At 36.2% G+C, this 22,371-nt stretch overlaps 1 protein-coding gene across 1 annotated transcript; it reads left to right on the top strand.

The window, feature by feature from the left end:
- Positions 1–2,013: 2,013 nt before the first annotated feature.
- Positions 2,014–22,240, top strand: LOC306874223 (WD repeat-containing protein 17-like; the record flags this gene model as incomplete). Its single annotated transcript, XM_079424107.1, has 29 exons — positions 2,014–2,136; positions 2,503–2,686; positions 2,865–3,095; positions 3,722–3,973; positions 4,190–4,312; positions 4,879–5,066; positions 7,785–7,953; positions 8,072–8,163; positions 8,373–8,455; positions 8,564–8,650; positions 8,774–8,938; positions 9,835–10,037; positions 10,703–10,852; positions 10,936–11,066; positions 11,145–11,270; positions 11,415–11,570; positions 14,144–14,208; positions 14,284–14,416; positions 14,537–14,628; positions 14,707–14,806; positions 15,456–15,595; positions 15,810–15,830; positions 16,844–16,955; positions 17,138–17,279; positions 19,302–19,404; positions 19,511–19,612; positions 19,717–19,812; positions 20,160–20,343; positions 20,423–22,240. The coding sequence occupies 29 exons, from the start codon at positions 2,014–2,016 to the stop codon at positions 20,540–20,542; spliced, it is 3,873 nt and encodes a 1,290-aa protein (XP_079280233.1). The 3' UTR covers positions 20,543–22,240.
- Positions 22,241–22,371: the final 131 nt, after the last annotated feature.

The following is a 22,371-nucleotide window of genomic DNA, read 5'->3' as shown; positions in this document are numbered from 1 at the left end:
ATGGTTAGGGTTAGGGTTGAACTATCCCTTTAAAGGCTTGCATATTTACACATAAAAAATAACCAATACATACATATTGTTTTAAACACAGCATAAATAACATGTATTTGATTCCAGAATCAACAGCAAGCTGCCTATCTAGATAGCTCAGTGAAAGTATAGAGCGGCTTATGTATGTTTGACCACAGACAGGAAGCTATTCATTTATGACAAAGCACTTGAGCTTGTAATTACGACTTCAGAAGTGGGAAGCAGGAAATTTCCTATAACACATGAAGGCAAAATATGTCTGCCTGTTAAAACAAGCCACTTAGGAGATGCCATTTTGACATTTGCATTTTGGTGTAAATGGAAGCCTGTTAAAATAGTTTAAATTGGGCTTATTTTTTATGTCATTTGGAACAAAATGCCCTGCTGTGTGTGCAGTGTGGGTTGTGTAAGTTTGTGCATGTGTTACATTTACGTGTCATGCTGGACAGTTTAGAGGAGCGTGTTAATCATGATGAGCAAAAGAATAAACACCTTCAAGAAGGCTGCGCAGGGGTGAGATGAGGTTCGTGGCTGCGCGTATGTTGGGGAGGGGGTAAGTGAGGGAGTTTAAATGAAGGGATCTTGCTGTTGCCTGGCTACCGTCACTCTCGTCTCCAGCCACCTCTCTCACACGAGCAGCCTGCACCAGTCAATGAGCATGTTCTCTTTCTCTCTTCCTCTTCCCCCATTTCTCCTCACACATGCACTCACGCAGTGGGCAACAGTCGCACACAGACTCTTTTTCTTGTAGTCGCTAACGCAGAGTCCCATTCAGCTTTGCTTCTGTGAAGGCGAGAGGATAGCAGACATGGAAAACCTGTGCTGGTTCAGCAGATATCACAATGAACCAAAGGTAGGAGCTGTGTGACGGTCTATTAGCCATCTGGCATAGCTTTATCCCTTCAAATGTAAAGAAGAGCGAGGAAGATGACACAGAGACAGTGATGAGGGTTTTTTTCACCAGTGTCACCCTAAGCGGCCGCTCTCACAAGATGTGCACTTGTGTACAAAAACAGCTAGACGCAGCTCAAGAGGAATGGAACAGAATGCAGGTGTCTTGAGACATGCATGTGAAAGTTGAACAAGAATGGGCCCAAATTGAGCTCAGGAGCAACAGAGTGAGGTCTGGTATTATTAGGTCTGTTGATTTCACACAATTACAAATCATTTTGTTGTTGTTGTTTTTTTCAGTCTCAAAATGTAGCTTACTGTGAGCTGCTATTTAAATAAAACAGTCAGATTCATGTTAAAGTTGCTATAATGGTAGTAGTTACAGATCTTTTCCTCCTGCTTATGATACAATCTGAGTGAAATGGATTATCCAAACAGAAAAGAAAATGTAGGGTGGGGACTTGGTTCTATTGATTGGTTGTTGATTGATTGGATGGAGGTTGTAGTCAATTGGTTGTAATCGAAGGCCTAAATGACTGTAGAAGTCCAGCATGCATCACCAGAAGATCGAGTTATTTGACCATAGGGATGTATTCTTTGCTAAATTAATCTCATTATAACGGCCAGGTGATGGTGTTAAATGCCCAGATTAATTGCTTTAATATATAACATCAGTGAAACTATAAAGCTTGCACAGAGGCGTACATAATTACAATGCAAAGTAGGATAAAAGTATGTGAGAATGTTGTTGCTACAGCTCCAGCTCCGGCTCTCTAATACCTCAGTGTGGAAATTCCTCGCTTCATTTTGTTCACTCTTTGCTGATGTGCACTCAATTGTCATACACTGAGTGATTTCAGACAGAGCAACAGAGTCAAAAACAAGGGTTGATTCCTGTGCTGGAGTCGACCCTGACCCTGACTCTAGGGCTATTCAGAATCGGGGAATCGACTATTTTGGAGTCACTAACTTTAAGTTAAAAGTTGTCTGTTTTCGCAACCCTCCACTTGTGTTTTTTATTTGATTGCTGAGACCAATGGACATGTCACAGATCTTCATTGTTGTTACTGGCATCCCTTCATCCAGGTAAAGATGTCTCAGGTGAAGCAGGTTGGCTTGTTGGCCGCTGGATGCCAGCCCTGGAACAAAGACGTGTGTGCTGCCAGTGGGGACAGGTTTGCGTATTGTGCCACACTTGCCATATATGTGTACCAAGTAAGTGCAAATGAATGTGAACTGAGGTAAACCATAGACTGTTAATGAAGAAAATTGCTCTTTCTTCACCCAAAAATTTTAATTCTGTCTTCATTTACTCACCCTCATGTCGTTCCAAACCCATAAGACTTTTATTCATCATCAAAACTAAGCTAAGGCTTTAAGAACATTTCAATTTCTTTGTTGAATGGATTTTTAATGGAGGGACAGAAATCTTTAGTTTCATTAAAAATATTCATATTTGAATTTTCCTTTTTGGGTGAACCCTTTAACAACCTAGAAATGTAGTCTAATGTGACTTAAATTTTGAATTCAGGTTAAATTTTTTTTTTCTTTTTTTGCACTGATTGGAGTTTGTCTTTCTAGCTTGATCACAGATATAATGAGTTTAAGCTGCGAGCAATCATGTCTGAACACAAGAAGACAATCACAGCTATATCGTGGTGTCCACGCAACCCTGAGGTGTTTGCTAGTGCTAGCATGGATAACCTGCTCATCATCTGGAACGTAGCTGAGCAAAAGGCAGTTACACGGCTTGATAACACCAAAGGTACCCGTTCCAACACACCCATTACCCGTTACAGTAGTATCTAAAGAAATGCACACCACCTCAAGACACATATTCCACCTGACAGCATGTGTCCTCCAAGACATCGCTTGAAATGACTGTTTCTGTTTGTGATTGATTTATGTGAGGTCTTAAACTTGCGTAAACGGGTGATTTTCAGATATTCCAGCTTCTCTAAGCTGGTGCTGGAATGCAGGTGACAGCGTTGCGTTTGTATCCCACCGGGGTCCTTTGTATATATGGACCATCTCTGGGCCAGACTCAGGAGTCACAGTGCACAAGGAGGCTCACAGCTTCCTCTCGGATATCTGCCTATTCCGCTGGCATCCACTGAAGAAGGGAAAAGTAGTATTTGGACACACTGATGGCAGTCTGTCCATCTTTCAGCCAGGTAACATGACTACTCATGTTGGTTAATTGTTTTTGTTAATACTTAAAACCTTTAATCTATTTATCCCTTTATCCATTTCTTTCTTCTACGGAACACAAACAAAGATATTTAGAGGAATGTTAGCCAAACAATTTTGACAAAACACTGACCCTGTGTCTGAACATGCCTGCTTCAGCTATATAGAATAGACAATGAAAAATAGTATATGAGGAAAATAGTATGTTTCGAATTCATAGAGATTCAAAAATGTGCATCCACTGGACACTTTACTATACCACGAGGACACGACAGAGGATTTGTGAATGGCAGTGAAATGACACGCCGTAGGTCACATGACAGTGACAGCACATTATATATAGTATTACATTTATTTTATATAGGACATACTTTTTTTTGTAGTCAAAAAGTAAGTTTTAAACTATGCAATTTCGGAGGGAGCCACAGTGATTGAAAGAAAGTCATACAAGTTTGGACTAACATGAGGATGAGTAAATGGACAGAATTTTAATTTTTGGCTGAATCTGTCTAAAACAAAATACTAAAATCTAACATGACATCAACATACTGCAGAATGCCCAAGACTAACATGCAAAATAACTTGCAATTCTTTAATTATAATACTTTAGGCTCAAAGAATCAGAAGCATGTACTGCGTCCCGAGTCGTTAGAAGGCACAGATGAAGAGGACCCTGTCACAGCTGTAGAGTGGGACCCTCTCAGCACAGACTACCTGCTGGTGGCCAACATGCACAATGGCATCAGACTGCTGGACTCTGAATCTCTATCCTGCATCACAACCTTTAGTTTCCCCAGTGCCGCTGCCTCTGTGCAATGCCTGGCCTGGGTGCCCAGTGCCCCTGGCATGTTTATCACAGGGGGTAAGATAAATATGCACAGAAGGGCCATTGGGAAATAGTAGTTTTAGCTTAATAAGCCAGCTTTGATCTGATTTTAGAACTCTCGTTTAATTATTTATTACATTTACATTTTAACATAAAACAGAAGGGGAGTAGTTTGAAATTAAACACTTAATACTATATTTGCATAGTTGTATCACTACAAAAATTGTTATTTTATTATATTGAATTCTCAAGATTCTCAAGTTGGCGTACTGAGAGTATGGAATGTATCAAGAGCGACACCTCTGGATAACTTCAAACTGAAGAAAACCGGCTTCCATGCACTTCATGTTTTAAATTCCCCACCAGCGAAGAAATGTACGTGTTTTCATGTTTACCATTTATCACTTCTGTATACTGTGTTTGCGTACCTTATCACAATATCTATGTTTACATGCACCTTCTTAATGAATTATAATGAGATTAAAAACAATACTTCGATCAAATTTATGCAAGTACGCTCATAATCACAGTAACCATAATCATAGTAACATAATCTGTGGTTCATACAGATTTAAATCCACTTTGACCAAAGAGCACGTTCTTGTACACGGATGGTGTGTGTTGTTCACACAACTCCATAAATGAAGTTTGAGAAGTTTACACTGGTATTGCCATTGCTATCAAATTTAATATTCATCACGATGCCAAATAACCATTCAATACATCCATATACATTTACATTTGACTTATCAAAATATCAAAATAACCACAGTTCTTAGCAAATAATCAGAATAATGAAAATTGCATGTAAACGGGAGTGAAGAGGTTTGCTTATGTCATTTAAAGTCCTTAATACGATTAAGTCCTTACTCTGATTATTTGAAATAAGAAGATTATTGGTGCACATGTAAACATAGTCAGTGTTGTCATCTCTCTTTTAGCCTTTTGCACGAATTCCCCTTCCAAGAATCACTACACCTCCTCCACTAGTGAGGCTGTGCCTCCACCTACTCTTTCACAGAACCAGGCCTTCTCCCTCCCACCCGGCCATGCTGTCTGCTGTTTCATGGATGGGGGGGTTGGATTGTATGATATGGGCACCAAAAAGTGGGACTTCCTGCGGGATCTGGTAGGAAAAGTGACATGTTTTTACCTGTCGGTTAACATACAGTGCTGCCTGAAAGTTTGTGAACCCTTTAGAATTTTATATATTTCTGCAGAAATATGACCCAAAACATCATCAGATTGTCATATAATTCCTGAAAGTAGACAAAGACAACCGAATCAAACAAGTGAGATAAAAATATTTTCTCTGTCATTTATTTATTGAGAAGAATTATCCAGTGTTACATATCTGTGCATTGCAAAAGTATGTGAATCTTTGCTTTCAGTATCTGGTGTGACCCCATTTTGCTGCAGTAACTGAAGATAAAGTTTCTTGTAAATGCTGATCAGTCCTGCACAATAACATGTAGGAGTTTTAGCCCATTCCTTTAGCCCAACTCTGTGATGTTGGTGGGTTTCCTCCTATGAACTGCTTGCTTGGGTCCTTCCACAACATTTTAATTGAATTAAGGTCTGGACTTTGACTCAGCCATTCCAAGACATTAACTTTGTTCTTCTTTAATCATTCTTTGGTAGAATGACTTGTGTGCTTGGGGTTGTTGTCTTGCTGCATGACCCATGTTCTCTTGAGACTCTGTTCTTAAACAGATGTCCGGACGTTTTCCTTTAGAATTTGCTGATATAATTCAGAATTCATTGTTCCATCAATGATGGCAGGCTGTCTTGGCCAAGATGCAGCAAAACAGGCCCAAGCCATGATACTACCACCATCATGTTTCACAGATGGGATAAGATTCTTAAGCTGGAATGCAGTGTGTTCTTTTCTCCGAACATAATAGCTTCTCATTTTAACCGATAAGTTCTATTTGGGTTTCATCCATCCATTAAACCTTTCTCCAATAGTCCTCTGGCTTGTCCACATGATCTTTAGCAAGCAATTTTCTTTTTGGAGAACAGTGGCTTTCTCCTTGCAACTCTGCCACGCACACCATGGTTGCTCAGTGTTCTCCTGATGGTGGGCTCATGAACATTAACATTAGCCAATGTGAGAAAGGCCTTTAATTTCTTAGAAGTTATCCTGGGAACTTTGGAGTGATCTTTGTTGGTCGACCACTTCTCGGGAAGGTAACAGTGCTCTTTAATTTCCTCCATTTGCACACAATCTGTCTGACTGTGGATTTGTGGAGTCCAAACTCTTTAGAGATGGTTTTGTAACCTTTTCTAGCATGATGAGCAACATCAACTCTTTTTCAGAGGTCCTCAGTGATCTCCTTTGTTCATGACATTATTCACTTCCACAAACACGATCAGACTTTGATAGATCCCTGTTCTTTGAATAAAACTGGTCAGATACTGACATTTGATAGTCACTGCACTGACTGAAAACACCTCTGCACAGATGAACTCTAATTTCACCTTTAAATGAACTGCTTATCCAAGAGATTCACATACTTTTGCCACTCACAGATATTGGATCATTTCCCTGAATAAATAAATGACAAATCTAATATTTTTGTCTCATTTGTTTGATTGGGTTCTCTTTGTCTACTTTCAGGACTTGTGCGAAAATCTGATTATGTTTTGGATCATATTTATGCAGAAATACAGAAAATTATAAAGGGCTCACAAGCTTTCAAGCAGCACTGTATATTGAAAAACTTTGAAATTACTATTACAATTTTTACATTTAATATCATGAAACTACCCCACACCTAAAAAACTGGGATTTTTTTGTTACAATGTAATTAAACACTGAATGCATTGATGCAAGCACCTAAAGCTTAAAATTATGTTTTTATATTAGTCATCTTGCTGTTGAAGAGGTATCCTTCAGTCCTAGTGATTTTAAAGGCCACCTGATCAATTCAGCAAGTATACATGTTATTTTCTCAACAAACAGCTCTTTTAGTTGCCTTGATTGATAATAATGACAAAGAAAATGCAACAAAACCTTTTCACCCCATGATTAAGTAAGGAATAATTCACCACTGAATTGTCATAAATTAATGCACACCTGAGGTGATAATGCGCCCACAACACAAAGCAAAATGTGAGCATTAATTTTCTGAAGTGGTCCTGCATTCATTTTCAAATAGTCATCAGTCTGAACTCAATTGTTTTGTTTATAGCACTAATACCACATTTACTGATGGATATTTCAGGACATGTGCAGAACTACTTCCTTGCACCACTGATTAAGCATCCTGTGTCTGATTACATTTTAACAGTCACATACATGACCACATATTTTTACTGTATTTCAATTCAGTTTCAAGTTTGTCAGTGAATCAGAGTAATAATCAGAATCAGAAGTGTTAATTTAGCATTATTTATATCCTATTATATTCTATTTTTTGTTTTATTTGATCAATTAGCTTTTATTTTTATATTTTCAGCTTTGATTTTAATTTTAGTTTAAATTTTTGGTAATTTTGTTATTTTGTGTTTTTGTGATTTTATATATATTTTTTTTTTTTGTTATATTTCCATTTAGCTTTCATTTATTGTTATTTCAGTTTTAGTTTTAGAAATTTTACTTCAACTTAAATTAATTTTATTTCAGTTAGTTTCCAATGCAACATTTCTAATTTTCAACATTTCAAGTTTTTCATGTTATATTTATATTTTATTTCAGCTTTATTTCAGGTAATGGACACAATTTCTAAAGAGTTTAGTTTTAGCTAACAAAAATAACACTGTCAAGAATTCCATCATAATGATTATACAATTATAATACAAACATGTAAGGTTTTATGATTAAATTACATTCTTTTTCTCACAGGGTCATGTTGAAACTATCTTCGACTGCAAATTCAAGCCAGATGATCCAAACCTTCTAGCTACAGCTTCATTTGATGGAACGATAAAAGTCTGGGATATAAACACATTAACTGCCGTGTACACGTCTCCGGGCAATGAGGGAGTGGTTTATTCTCTATCATGGGCCCCTGGTAAGAATGATACACAATATTACTGACCATGTTATCACTGAAGTTTCAGACAGGTTTTGTTTTTGTGGTTATTCATGCAACATTTTTCTTCATTTCTGATTTTCACTGTAACCTGAAGGAGATTTGAACTGCATAGCAGGAGCCACATCAAGGAATGGTGCCTTCATTTGGGATGTGAAAAAGGGAAAAATGATTACAAGATTTAATGAGGCAAGCACTGAAAATTTTTATTGATTTTGATTTATCCAGAATTCTCACAGTTACTAATTATTCAGAATGGGTAACTCTAAATGAGATGTTATGAGATTTTAAATAAATTTAGATTTTATTTAAATTTCTATTGTTTTAATTTTGATTGCACAATGCCTAAATCTTAAAAGTTAGCATGGGTCTTTATTTTGACTGCAATTGTGTTGCAGCATGGGAAGAATGGTATTTTTTGTGTTGCTTGGAGCCATAAAGATTCCAAAAGGATAGCCACATGCAGTGGAGATGGATTTTGGTGAATCTGTTTTTCTGTAATTTTCACAAATTTCCACTTAGTCAATAAATGCTATGAAGTCATATAATCCTCACTGACATGATATTCTGAATTTTTATTTGATTTCAGCATAATTCGAACCCTTGATGGCAAAGTGTTGCACAAATATAAACATCCAGCAGCAGTGTTTGGCTGTGACTGGAGTCAAAATAACAAGTATGTGTATTAACCAGACATATAAACAGATGTCACTTTTTACCAGAATTCTTTTCTTTTGTTATCACAATTATAATAAACTGTGTGTTTGTCTCTCTCTCACTCCCTCTCACAATCACACAGAGATATGATTGCCACTGGCTGTGAAGACAAGAATGTCCGAGTCTATTACTTGGCCACCAGTTCAGACCAGCCACTAAAAGTCTTTACAGGCCACACGGCCAAAGTATTCCATGTGCGTTGGTCACCTCTCAGAGAGGGCATACTGTGCAGCGGCTCAGATGATGGGTAATCATTCAATTGAATCTTCATTTGCACTAATATAGACTACACTACACACAGTGTCAGTACTTTATTTATTTTTTTTAAAGAAAATAATTATTTTATTTTGCAAGGACAAATAAAATTGATCAAACGTGACAGTAAGCACTTTACAAAAACAATCTTTTTTAAATAAATTCTATTATTTTGACATTTTCCACAAAAATATTAAGCACAACCATTTTCAACTTTTTGAGCAGCAAATCAGCCTATTACAATGATTTCTGAAGGATCATAATAAATTACATTGCAATGTATTAAAAAATAGAAAATAATTATTTTTAATGGCAATATTTACAATCTTTCTGTTTATATTTTTGATCTAATAAATGCAGCATTGCTGAAGATTAGAGACTTATTTCAAAAATGGTTGTGTGCATGGTTTCAATAGCATTAAAAATTATAATTCTCAAATTTTATTTGTATTTCATTTCATAGACATTTGCCAAATTAATAAAACTTGTTCTAAAAAATAAGTTTAATTAAAAATAGTAAAACAAAATAAATAATAAAACTAAAACTAAATGAATAATTTATCACATTTGATTGTTAAATGAAATAGTTGTGATTTACAGTTTTTGCTGTATTTCACTATTTAATTTAGGGGTGCATTTGGCCTATGAAGCCTGAAATGAGCTGACATGCAAATCATCCTATTTATATCATCCAGCTATTAGAAACTTGAAATAAATTAATCATGGCTGACTGTGAATAGGGCATTTCTACAATGCCACTAGTAACTGAGAATTTGTATGTGATGTTACATTCACATTACTGTCATTGTTCAAAACAACATAAACCGAAAACTCCTGAGAGCACCTTAAACTTCCTAAACGATGCATTTCTGTGTGCATGTCGACTAGGACTGTTCGTATCTGGGATTACACCCAAGATGCCTGCATTAACGTGCTGAGTGGCCATACCGCTCCAGTGCGGGGTCTCATGTGGAACACAGAGGTGCCGTACCTTTTGACTTCAGGGAGCTGGGACTACACCATCCGTGTCTGGGACACCAGAGACGGCACCTGTCTAGACACTGTATATGACCATGGAGCTGATGTCTATGGTAGGGTATTAAATATGCTGCAGACAAAATTATGATTTTATGCATTGTGGATGAATTTGGCATATAGACTATTTACTTCTTGTTTTCAAAAACAGGGTACAACGTCTTTGGTTTCTATGCAATTTGCCAAAAATCAGCACTATAAAAAAATACAAAAAAATTAATGTAAAAACAGAAAATATCTATTGTTGCCTTTTAGTGTTGAAGTGTTGATTTTTGGAATATTGGGGGGGGGTCAGTTAGGGGTTAATTGTTGTAGCAATTTTTATACAGCCTTTTCAAATCTATTTATCTATGTGTGAAAGCTTGACATGCACGTTCCAGACCCTAATTGAGAAATAGTCACACAATTTCAAAAAGAAATCAATAGTTTAGCCACGATTTCCAGCAAGTTGAAAATCAAGTGTGGGTTAAAATTGACCCACACACAACATTGTGATAGCTAGACACAGTTGACTGATTTAACTTCTTTTAATGGAGGCAGGAAAAGCAGAGCATTGAATAATTAAGAGACCTAAATATGTAACAGGAACACTTTTAGCAGAGGGACTGTCTTTTAGTAGAATTAATCATACAGTATAGAAACACTCATACATCCTTTTGTGTCATTCTGAGGTAATAATACATTATTTATACAGCCTTGTCAACCATATGAAATCCCCCAGGTCTGACATGTCACCCTAGCCGTCCGTTCACCATGGCTTCCTGCTCCAGAGACTCTACGGTCAGGCTTTGGTCACTCACTCCTCTAATTGCTCCCTTAGTGGTCAACATCCTTACTGACCACAGCTGGGATGACATCATTGGCAACACAGGTTAAAAACATGCACATATTATATACTGTCTGTATGCATTGGTTATGTAAAAACATTGAAACATAGTTATTTATTGAGTGTAGATCGTGCTATGGTCCCTGGAGCTCCTCCTCTCTTGTGCGGAAAGATTTCCAAAGATATCAAACAGGAGCTGGATAAACTCTCTAGTGACGTGCGGATGAAGAAGCTCCGATGGTTCTCTGAGTGTTTCGCAGTGAGTGAATCTTAGCACAGAACTCTCATGGGCATTTTTAGGAGTCTAAGTAATAGGTTATTTGTTCTGTCTTTTTAGCCACCAGGTGGGAGTCATAACCTCTGGGATCTGGTTGCTGTAATCAATGGACAGGATGATAGTCTTCTTCCACAGAACTATGGACAAAGCATCATGCACATGAAACATCTGGTCCGCTTCAAAACTGTGAGTGTATAGATAGTGATGTAACGTTCTATTAGTGTCACAACTGAAATGTAAAATGAAGTCCTGCAAGCGTCTGGTGAGTATTATGTTGTCAATGCTTCTATTTAGTTTTTGTCAATTTCACTGTATGTGTCTTTCCTGTAGTCTGAAGCACAAGAGCTGACTATAGTAAAGATGTCAAAGTTTGGGGGTGGTATTGGAGCACCTAGTAAAGAGGAAAGGCTCAGGAATGCAGCAGAAATCCATATCAGACTGGGTCAAATCCAGAGATACTGTGAGCTTATGGTGGAACTGGGAGAGGTAAAGATTTAAAAACCATTTCATGTTTTTTTTTTTTTTTTTTTTTTTTACATCAATATGCTGCTTAAGTAATCTATTTAATAACATATCAATATTTGTTGATGAGTCGGGATTTAATTATGGATTCATTATGTTTAATGTGTTATTTCAGTGTTTTTTTATTTTTATGATTAATCAGTAACATGGTAAATTGACAGCCCTAATAGATTCATATTCTTACACTACCATTCAAAAGTTTGGGGTCGGTAAGATTTGTTCATTTTGATTTTTTTTTTATCTTTCAAGGCTGTCTCCCTCACAGCTGCATTATTTGATCAAAAAAATACAATAAAAACTGTAATACTGTGAATTATTTTAAAATGTATTTTATTCCTGTGATGGCAAAGCTTGTCATGGTCAGTTACAGCAAGGATAAGAAGAGCAGGATCTACAGGTGCATCTCAAAAAATTTGAATATCATGAAAAAGTTTATTTTCTTTCGTAAGTCATTTCAAAAATTTTAAATTTCATATATTCTAGATTCATTACATGTAAAGTAAAACATTTCAAAAGTTTTTTTGTTTTGTTTTAATTTTGATGATTAGAGTTTACAGCTCATGAAAGTCAAAAATCTAGTATCTCAAAATATTAGAATATTTACATTTTGTGTTTCATTAAAAGGCCATCCCTACAGTATATATTCCGGGTATCTTTTGTTCTTTGAAACCACAATAATGGAGAAGACTGCTGACTTGGCAATGGTCCAGAAGACAATGATTCACACCCTCCACAAAGGTAAGTCACAGAAGGTCATTACTGAAAGGTGTGGCTGTTCACAGAGTGCTGTATCAAAGCATATTAAATGCAAAGTTGACTGGAAGGAAGAAAATGGGTAGGAAAAGTTGCACAAGCAACAGGGATGACCGCAAGCTTGAGAATACTGTCAAGCAAAGCCGATTCAGACACTTGGGAGAGCTTCACAAGGAGTGGACTGAAGCTGGATTCAGTGCATTAAGAGTCTCCACGCTCAGGCGTCTTCAGGAAAAGGGCTACCAAGCCACTTCTGAAACAGAAACATCGTCAGAAGCATCTTACCTGGGCTAAGGAGAAAAAGAACTGGACTGTTGCTCAGTGGTCCAACGTCCTCTTTTCAGATAAAAGTTAATTTTGCATTTCATTTGGAAATCAAGGTCTGGAGTCTGGAGGAAGACTGGAGAGGCACAGAATCCAAGCTGCTTGAAGTCCAGTGTGAAGTTTCTGAAGTCAGTGATGATTTGGGGTGCCGTGACGTCTGCTGGTGTTGGTCCATTGTGTTTTATCAAGTCCAAAGTCAATGCAGCCGTCTACCAGGAGTTTTTGGAGCAATTTATGCTTCTATCTGCTGACAAGCTTTATGGAGATGCTGATTTCCTTTTCCAGGAGGACTTTAGCACCTGCCCACAGAGCCAAAACAACTTCCAAGTGATTTGCTGACCATGTGCTTGATTGGCCAGCCAACATGCCTGACCTGAACCCCAGATGGAATCTATGGGATATTTTCAAGAGAAAGATGAGAAACAGTCGATCCAACAATACAGACGAGCTGAAGGCTCAATAGTGCCTCAGCAGAGCCACAGGCTGATCGCTTCCATGCCATTCGTCACTGATCCTGGAGTTTGTGCTAAAGGAGCCCTAACCAAGTATTGAGTACATAAATGAACATACTTTAAAGAACTGGAACTTTTCTTTTTTGCTAATCATTTTTGATTGATCTTAGGAAGTATTCTAATATTTTGAGATACTGGATTTTTGACTTTCATGAGCTGTAAGCTCAAATCATCAAAATTAAAACAAAAAACATTTGAAATGTTTTACTTTACATGTAATGAATCTAGAATATATGAAAGTTTCACTTTTTGAAATGAGTTCAATTTTTTTTAGATGCACCTGTATGTGCAGCAGTTATTTTATTAAAAGCAAACTCAAAGCAAAACACTCAGGCATCAGGCATACTCAGGCATCAGTAGACACAAACAGAGTAACCGGTATACACAGATAAGATCAGACCATGAACAGAACAAACATACATGTACACAATAGCAAACTAATCAATGTACATGAAATCAATCACACACTGAATTACCAAGGTAACAAAATCAAACACAGGAAACAGAAACAAGAAACATGCCAAACCCAACTCAAAATATAGACAAACACAGATCAAAGTGACAAATCTGAATTTTCAGCAGTAAATACTTCAGTCTTCAATTTCATATGAAACTGCAGAGATCGTTTCAATATTATTATTTGCGGTTTAAAAAACATTTCTTATTATCATTGTTAAAAACACTAGTTATGCTGCTTAATATTTTTGTGTACATTGTGGTACTTTTTTCTCAGAATTCTTTGATAAATAGAAAAACATGAAAAATTTACCTTTTGTAAGATAAAAAATTTAGTGCATATAAAAGCATTAATTTATTTAAAAAAAAAAGAAGAAAAATCTTACTGGTCCCATTTTCTCATATGAGAATGGATGGTCCAACACTTTTCTTTCAAATCTAAAATCTATTTTTTTGATAATTTTGGATATGTATGATGTTTTATGTGTTTAGTGGGAGAAGGCTCTTTCCGTTGCCCCTGGTGTCTCCATGAAATACTGGAAAAAGCTCATGCAAAGGTATCTCATGTACTCCTTTGTATTTTTACATCTGTTGTTGTGAGTGAATTACCATTCATTAACGCTTTAATGCAGGAGGGCAGATCAGCTTATACAAGAAGGCAATGATGATGTCATCCCGTATTGCATCGCCACTGGTGAGGTGAAAAAGTTGGTGAATTTCTTCACCTCTAGAGGTCAGCTGAAAGAAGCTGTGCTGGTGGCTCAGGTACAGGGCACTGTTATCTTTTTACCCATTTTACAGTTGTTGTAAGACTATGCACCTCTGTGTTGAGTGTCATGACAAATGTGTTTATGCTGTAAATGAGAACATGCTTTGTTTCATCAGGGTGCTTGTGAAGGCAATATCCATGGTCCTCAGATCACATCAATAAACCATGCTGCAAATTCAGACAATGACAACATAGAAAAATACTGTGGGTAAGTTATACTTAATTTAAGCCACAATCAAGTATTTCACCTCTTATTTTCTTACCCGCTCTCACCTTCTTTGTCCAGGATGTTGCACAGAGTGTGTAAAGAGCTGGCAGAGTGGTATTTCCAAGATGGCCGTGCTGTGTTGGCAGCTTGCTGTCATCTAGCTGTAGACAACGCAGAAGTAAGCTCATAATACTGACAGATAGTATTGACCGCCTGTAGCAATATTTAAAATCAGATAACTTCTAATAATATCATGTCAGTGTTAAGACAACTAAACATCTAAAGAATATGATAAAGCCTACTGAGACAATTTAAGATTATTTTAAAGACACTTACACTACATTTCAAAGGTTAGGGTCATTAATGATGTAAAATAAATGTACTAAATGTTCTCTGTTTTAATGTTCCTGCAATGAAAAATGCTGAATTTTCAACAGCCATTACTCCTGTCTCCGAATTGCTGTTTTGCTGCTCAAGAAACATTCCTTATTATTATCAATGTTGCAAGCAGTTGTGTTGCTGTTCAGAAGAACTGCATTTATTTGAAGTAGAATTTCATATTATGAAAGTAAAATTTGTTATTACCTTTGATCACTTTAAAGCCTACTGGTTAAATAAAATAAAACTAAAATATTACTGACCCCAAACCTTTGAACAGTAAATTTTAAATTGATGACAGGTTTTGTGAAATTTGCGCTTAAACTGACAAATATTTCTGTTTATATGAAACAGGAACCTTTGTCTGACTGGCTGACAGTAAATGTTAGGTCAGTGTTATATGAGTGTTTAGGTAAAGATAAAATTGTGTTTTTATCTCCTTGTGTCAGCTGGCTATGGCATCTCTGATCAGAGGCAATGAGCTGGAGCTGGCAGTGTGTGTGGGCACAGTCCTGGGAGAATCAGCCAGTAAAGCCACCCACTACATTCTGGAGCTCTTGGCCAGGAAATATATGACCACTGCCACCTGGTAAGAATAAAACTGATCTTTTCTTAAAGTCGAGTCTGAAAAAGGGCACCAGGTTTTTGTCACATTAATTCATATTTCCTCTGAAATAGTTTGCACCCTTTCCTCTAAATGCAACCCATCTCTTATCATCAGTCATGTTCAGACGTGTTAACATGATTCTGACAATCATCTTTACTGCACACCTGTTACATTTGTCATTTCCATCTCTCTCTAGCTTTCCATCTGTGGCATACAGGTATTATCACTGCCCCCTTGTGTTGCGATTTTGTTACATGTACATTAGGTTCATATGCTTAAATGCTTATTCATAATAGATTATCTTTCTTAATACTATAAATAATAATTGTCACAATGCCCCCTGAAGTTTTCTTTCAACTTTAACTACACATTTTTAATTTAACAAATTGTTGACATACTTTATACCTAGGTAGCACTTTAAAAGGAATAGTTCTCCCTCCTGTCATGATTTACTTACAAGCATGTTGTTCCTAACCTCTCTGACTTTTTTTTCTTTTATGGAACGCAACAACAGTATTTTATTGACATTTTTCAATTTAAAATAAAAGCGTAAGAGGACAGGGACTGTTGAGCTTCAGAAGAGATGCAGAATGAAGTATATGTCTTTAATGATTATTAGTGAATAATACCTTAAATTGCTCTTCACATAAACGTATCATACACTACCATTTAAAAGTTTCGGGTTGGTGGATTTTTTTATTTATTATGTCTCTTATGCTGGCAAAGGTTGTATTTATTTAATTCAAATATTAAGTAAAATCAAGTAAAAATCATTAAAAACTAAACATTATTACAATTTTAAATAACTTAAAAATATAAAAACAATTATGTATTTTATTTGATTGTATTCATTAATTATTTATTTATTTTTTGTCATGGCAAAGCTGAATTTTCAGAAGTCTACATTGTCACATAAATCCTTCCAAAATCATTCATCCAACATTTCTTATCAAGTAACATTTTTGTAATGTAAAAGTCTGTACTGTCAATTCTGATTGGTGCGTTTACATCCTTGCCAAAACTTTCAGTGTATTTATATATTCTAGTGTGTGTTCATTTTTATGATGCTTCATTAAACCCTCATTTAGATTATAATATTAAATTTGTTTATAATATAATATAATATATTGAAATATTCAAAAAACAACTTTTTGTGTTCCACAAAATGAATGTCATGTCCACTTTTTCCCTGTGCTTAACTCATGTTGCATTGGGTCTTCTACTCCCCAGGGATCTTGCAGCCAGATTACTCCAGATGATCCCTGATAACGAGATCTTGTTAGCCAAACTGTGTGCCTTCTACCCTGGCAGCTCAGCTGAAATAAATGACCTGCACGAAAAGGTAGCTACTTCGTTCTTACTCTCCAATGTTCACCATTAGCACAATAAAAATAATTCATGCATTGATTGTGAAAAACCAAACAAGAACGCATTATTTTTATTATTTGAAGTGAAAATGATATTTTCTGCAAAGGCAGACATTTAACTATAATGATTTATAATAATTCCTTAATTTTTTTTCAGTGTGGTCTACCAACTTTAGAGGAATGTAAAGAACTTGCTGAAAGTGCACATGCTGAGGGAGAAATCTTCCAAGTAGTAAAGTATTACCTCCTGAACTCAGAACCAGAAAAAGCTCTACCCATTGGGATCACATATGTCAAAGGTGAGTGTCTTAGAGACAAAGAAAATGTATCTGTCTAACTTATTCAACTTCCTTTTACAGATTATGCATAATGTGTGTAGCATACTGCATACTTACATTTGTAAAACTCTATTTTAAAGGTTGACTGAACTATCGAATGTAGAAAAATTAGACATTACTTAAAAAAAAAAAACATTGAAATAAAGGCAATTTCGTATGCAACTTAAAATATTAAACAGCAAGACATTAATGTAACAATTTTAGCTAAATGTTTGATTATGTTTTGTTGCAAAAGTGTTATGGTCAGTCGCGACACCTGACCGTAAATTTAGGTGGGGCAGATTATTTTGTAAACTTTATATTCTAATCTCTGAACACAAAATTATAACACATAAAATGCTGTATAATATTTGATAAAGTATTTATCACCTCCAAATGTTGATTTAGAATGTTACAAGTTACAAGTGGAGCAATTCGGGTGAGGAAAGAAGATCATATGTCTATTCTCAGAATAAACTAAACAAACACAACAGAACCATATAAAGGCTATTCATGTGAGCACATTTAAACTAAAGGATTTAACATATAGCCTACTTCGTTAATTTGATCCACTACTCCACATAGAAAAAAAAACCAGACATGCCAACTACCTGATGCAGAAACATAACTGAAGCGGACTGATATCGTCTTGGTGGAGCGAGGTTCACGTAAGGTAACGTTAACATGAAAATAAGCAGGGCAGTCTCAAATCTGCCCCAATGGCTCTCAATTAGAGCGTGCTGCAGTTCCCCTTTTCACCACAGATTTACTATGGGCGCTGTTGAGCTCGGGAGGTCTCAGGCACCGTCTGCCCCACTTAGTATCATTTATACATGCCTGCTAAAGCCATGCACAGGACTTTAATATATACTGCTTACTTTATGACTTAAAATAGTATAGAAAATCTGAAAAAATATTTGTTGCAGGATGCTGAACACATTTACAATTTATTATTGATTCAGTTTATATAGAGGTCTATGTTTTGGATGAATATGCAAATATGCTCTGCCCCACCTGCCCATATAGACGAGCCGTGCCTGGTTATGGTTCAAGTCACCATTCGAGTAATTAGTGTTCTCTTCAGTGAAGTTTCTTTCGTTTGATGTGTGAGTATATACAACTTGTTTTAGTCTACAGTATATAAGTGACTCTGTATAACTGAATTACACAAACTGAAACACAAGTTAGGCAAACTAAGAAAGTTCTCATAACTATTATGTAATGTTAATCAGCTTAATTTAATCTTAGACCCATAAGTAAATAAACATTATAAGTTTTGAAGACCCATAAGTAAATAAACATTATAAGTTTTGAATTTCTAGAACACATTATACGTCACATTATAAGTCGCTGGGGTATATTTGTAATAATAGCCAAAAATACATTGTATGGGTCAAAATTATGGATTTTTTTTTAATGCCAAAAATCATTGTTTCATGTTCCATGAAGATATTTTGTAAATTTCCTACTTTAAATATATCAAAACTTAATTTTTGATTAGTAATATGCATTGCTAAGAACTTCATTTGGACAACTTTAAAGGTGATTTTCTCAATATTTAGATTTTTTTGCACTCTCAGATTCCAGATTTTCAAATAGTTGTATCTCAGCCAAATATTGTCCTATCCTAACAAACCATACATCAATGGAAAGCTTATTTATTCAGCTGTCAGATACATCTATGTATACATCTACATTTCGAAACATTGACCCTTATGACTTGTTTTGTGGTCCAAGGTCACATATTAGGTTTGCTGAAAGCACAGACCAACTTTAAGTTGATGCAAAATTTTTTCCATAAGTTGAATATACTTCAAAAGTCCTGAAACTGGTTGCGTCAAGGATGCATGGTTGCCTTTTTACAGTGTGCAGACCTTCTACATAAAACAATAAACAATTCATGATGACAACACAAGATGGTGTTATCCGAAGGCACAACTGTTGCCTTGATGAAAAGGTCTTAATACAGCCAACAATAGATTACTGACTCTCTCCCCTCAATAGAGCAGCTGAGCTCTCCTGACTGGACGGTGGACTCTGTGTACCACATCCTAGACTTGCTGAGCTACATCAGAACAGACCGTCTTATTCTTCCAAAGTGTAGTGAGTAAGTCAGTGACCTTCCCTTAAAAACACATGTCGATGATGTCATTTATAGTAGCTTTCATTCTATGGTCATCTCACTGTCTCTCTCCCTCTCTATCTTTGGCTAGAGAACGCAATGAGTTGCTTATTCTCTGTGGGTATATTGGTGCACTATTAGCCATTGGGAGACAGTATTCAAGTATAGTGCCAGCACTGTATGAATACACAAGGTACGTTAACTGTTGTATTGTATTTATATTAAGTTACTCAATTAATGGCGTAATATGATGTAAATATCACAATTAATGTGTTTCTCTCTATCTTTCTCCCTCAGTCAGCTGCTGAAGAGGAGAGAGGTGGCTGTGCCATTGCAGATAGAGCAGCTGTCTGTAGAGTTGGAGGCCTGGAGAGCCTGCACATATTCTCTCAAGTCTGTACCCCAATACATTACTCTAATTCATAATTCACAATGACTTAGTTTCAAAAGTCAGTATTTCAAAGCATTGTACGCTATTCCAAACAGTATGCAGTTATGCTGCCTTAAAAGATACCTTATTTTAGACTATTTCCAAGTGAAGATCATGGAAAATGTACTCCCAGAATCCACTGCAGTTAGGGTACTGCCCTTAACACTTATGCCATGTTGAAAATCTTTTACCTAATTTGGTGTTCTCTGTCAAAAATGGCCTGCTGATTAAATTGCTTGTAAATCTCTCATTATGCTATTGTTTCATGAAATACTGTATTGAATTTTTTTGTCTCTCTACACATACACAGAGTGGCAGATGAGGCATTGTACAATCCACCATCTGAGGCTCAGAAACGGGAGTACAGCCAGCTGTTGAGTCGGATGAGTGAAGAGCCTATCAAGGGCCTAGAGGGTCCCGGATATGTCACTGGCTCCAACTTGCCCAGCCACTCTGATGTCCAGATTTCCTGCTTCACTGGCCTCAGGATACAGGTGGGTTTCTTGTGGATAGTCTTGTATTAGCACTATACCAATTTCACTGAAATTAAATATGCCTTTTTTCCCCTGGCAGGGCCCAGCATTCTTCCTGGAAGATGGCAAATCAGCCATTTCACTAAATGATGCCCTGATGTGGGCGAAAGTAAACCCTTTCTCTCCATTGGGGACGGGTATACGCCTCAACCCCTTCTGAGCACAAATACAACAAATGTGAGCAGTATTCTTGCTGTTCTGGCTCTGGAAAGGTGACAAGGCATCCATTTTCTCTCCGAAAGCTTGATGTATGTCATAAAACAAAAGAAAGTCAAATTGTGTTCAAATCAACATTATTTGAGGCTTTGCCGTTCCATGCTGTGCTTACTTCATTCAGGATTGCAGCTCATATGCAAAGAATCAGCAAAAGCAAGAGTGCTGCTGTAGTGAACATACGGTACATACGACCAACAGTACAAATGCGATGATATTTCTTTTATACAGCAGTTCAGTAAACAAGAAATCAATATAAAGTAATGCAAGTTCTTTTGTTTCAAAAGAAGGCAAATGCATTTTGACAAGCAACAAGAGACTGATGCACTAACATAGGCAAGCAGAAGGACATGAACAGTAAAAATCTTCTCTTCATGCACAAGAACATGTTAATTTGATGCAGGCCAATCAAATTAGAGCACCACAACTAACTGTTGTATAAAGAGAGATTTACGCTGGATACAGTAATGAATGTTACATATGAAGCAGGATATTTAATGCCTTTCTTCCTCATCTTAAAACATAAGCGGGTTCAGAGATTCGGGTTTAGGTGTCACGTTCAGGTCTTAGGGTTGAGATCTGTAGCCCAAAGATTGTAATTCTAGATGGTACTGTCACTGATATTATGGAGTATTAGCATTTTCATCAAGCAGCCTGAATGTTTAGAAGATCTACACATCTTTTAATTCAAGACTTACAGGGTATTCATCTGTACATTTTTGTTAGTGAATTTGATTTAATGAGACATGTTAGTTTTGCTGCTTTAACATTGAAATTGTTCATCATGTCTGTTGTCTGTTTAATATGAACTGAATATATTTACTGACTAGTGTATATACACCTTATTTTAGTAGAACCAAATACTAAAAATGAAACCTCATATTGTAATCACTATTTAATGTTACTTCATTTCATTCGGGAACTAATATGAATGGGTATACAGAGCAGGTCTGGGGCCAGTTGTGTAATTTTTATATTCATAAAGTATGGCAACACTATTTACAAACAGTTAATAGGACATTAAGTCTTGCTGTTACATTCAAAATATGTCTAGATGAACTTAGGCAATAAGTTTGAGAAACTGCACATATAGAGTGAGGAAGCAAGATATTTCTGCTTATACATAGTCATGTTTGGAGTGCATTTATGAAGTCAGGAAATAAAACACAAAACATGTCATCTGTATTGGTAAAATCATCAGTTGCAATGGCTGTCATACATAGCCGAGTATATAAAATGGTTTGGAGGTATTATTTTATGAAATTTTGGATTTATGTTAGAAAATAGATACAGAGGCTATTTTCATCAAATTGCACTGTGAAATGTATTTATTTGTATATAGTTCTAGAATTTAGAATGTCTGAACTCTAAGCTCTAATGGGTGTACATAGCATATTCATATGATAATTGTTAATACACAAAGAGGACAGTTACATGTCATATTTTGATCCTGAAGTAGAGTCAGGCATTGGATTAAGCCAGGACCGGTCCAAATTCTGCATGCTTCAAGCGTCTCATCTGTTTATTCTGACTGATCATAAACGTGCAAGGCGAGATAGAAGAACAGGCAAGACTGTGTCAATGATAATTACCTTCTTTTTTGTGACTATGATTTGATAATTACTATTAAAAAGATGAAGTGTACAAGAAATCTCATGATTTTATTTTTGCTTATGAGTAGTGCACTACACTGAACATGACTGAAATAATTAGTTCATTGATTAGGATTGAAATAATACATTTACAGTACCAACTGCAAAGATAAAGAAAAGGGAG

Source organism: Barbus barbus (assembly GCF_936440315.1).
Source record: "Barbus barbus genome assembly, chromosome: 8".
Taxonomy (NCBI): Eukaryota; Metazoa; Chordata; class Actinopteri; order Cypriniformes; family Cyprinidae; genus Barbus; species Barbus barbus.
This window is presented reverse-complemented; position numbering and strand designations above follow the sequence as displayed.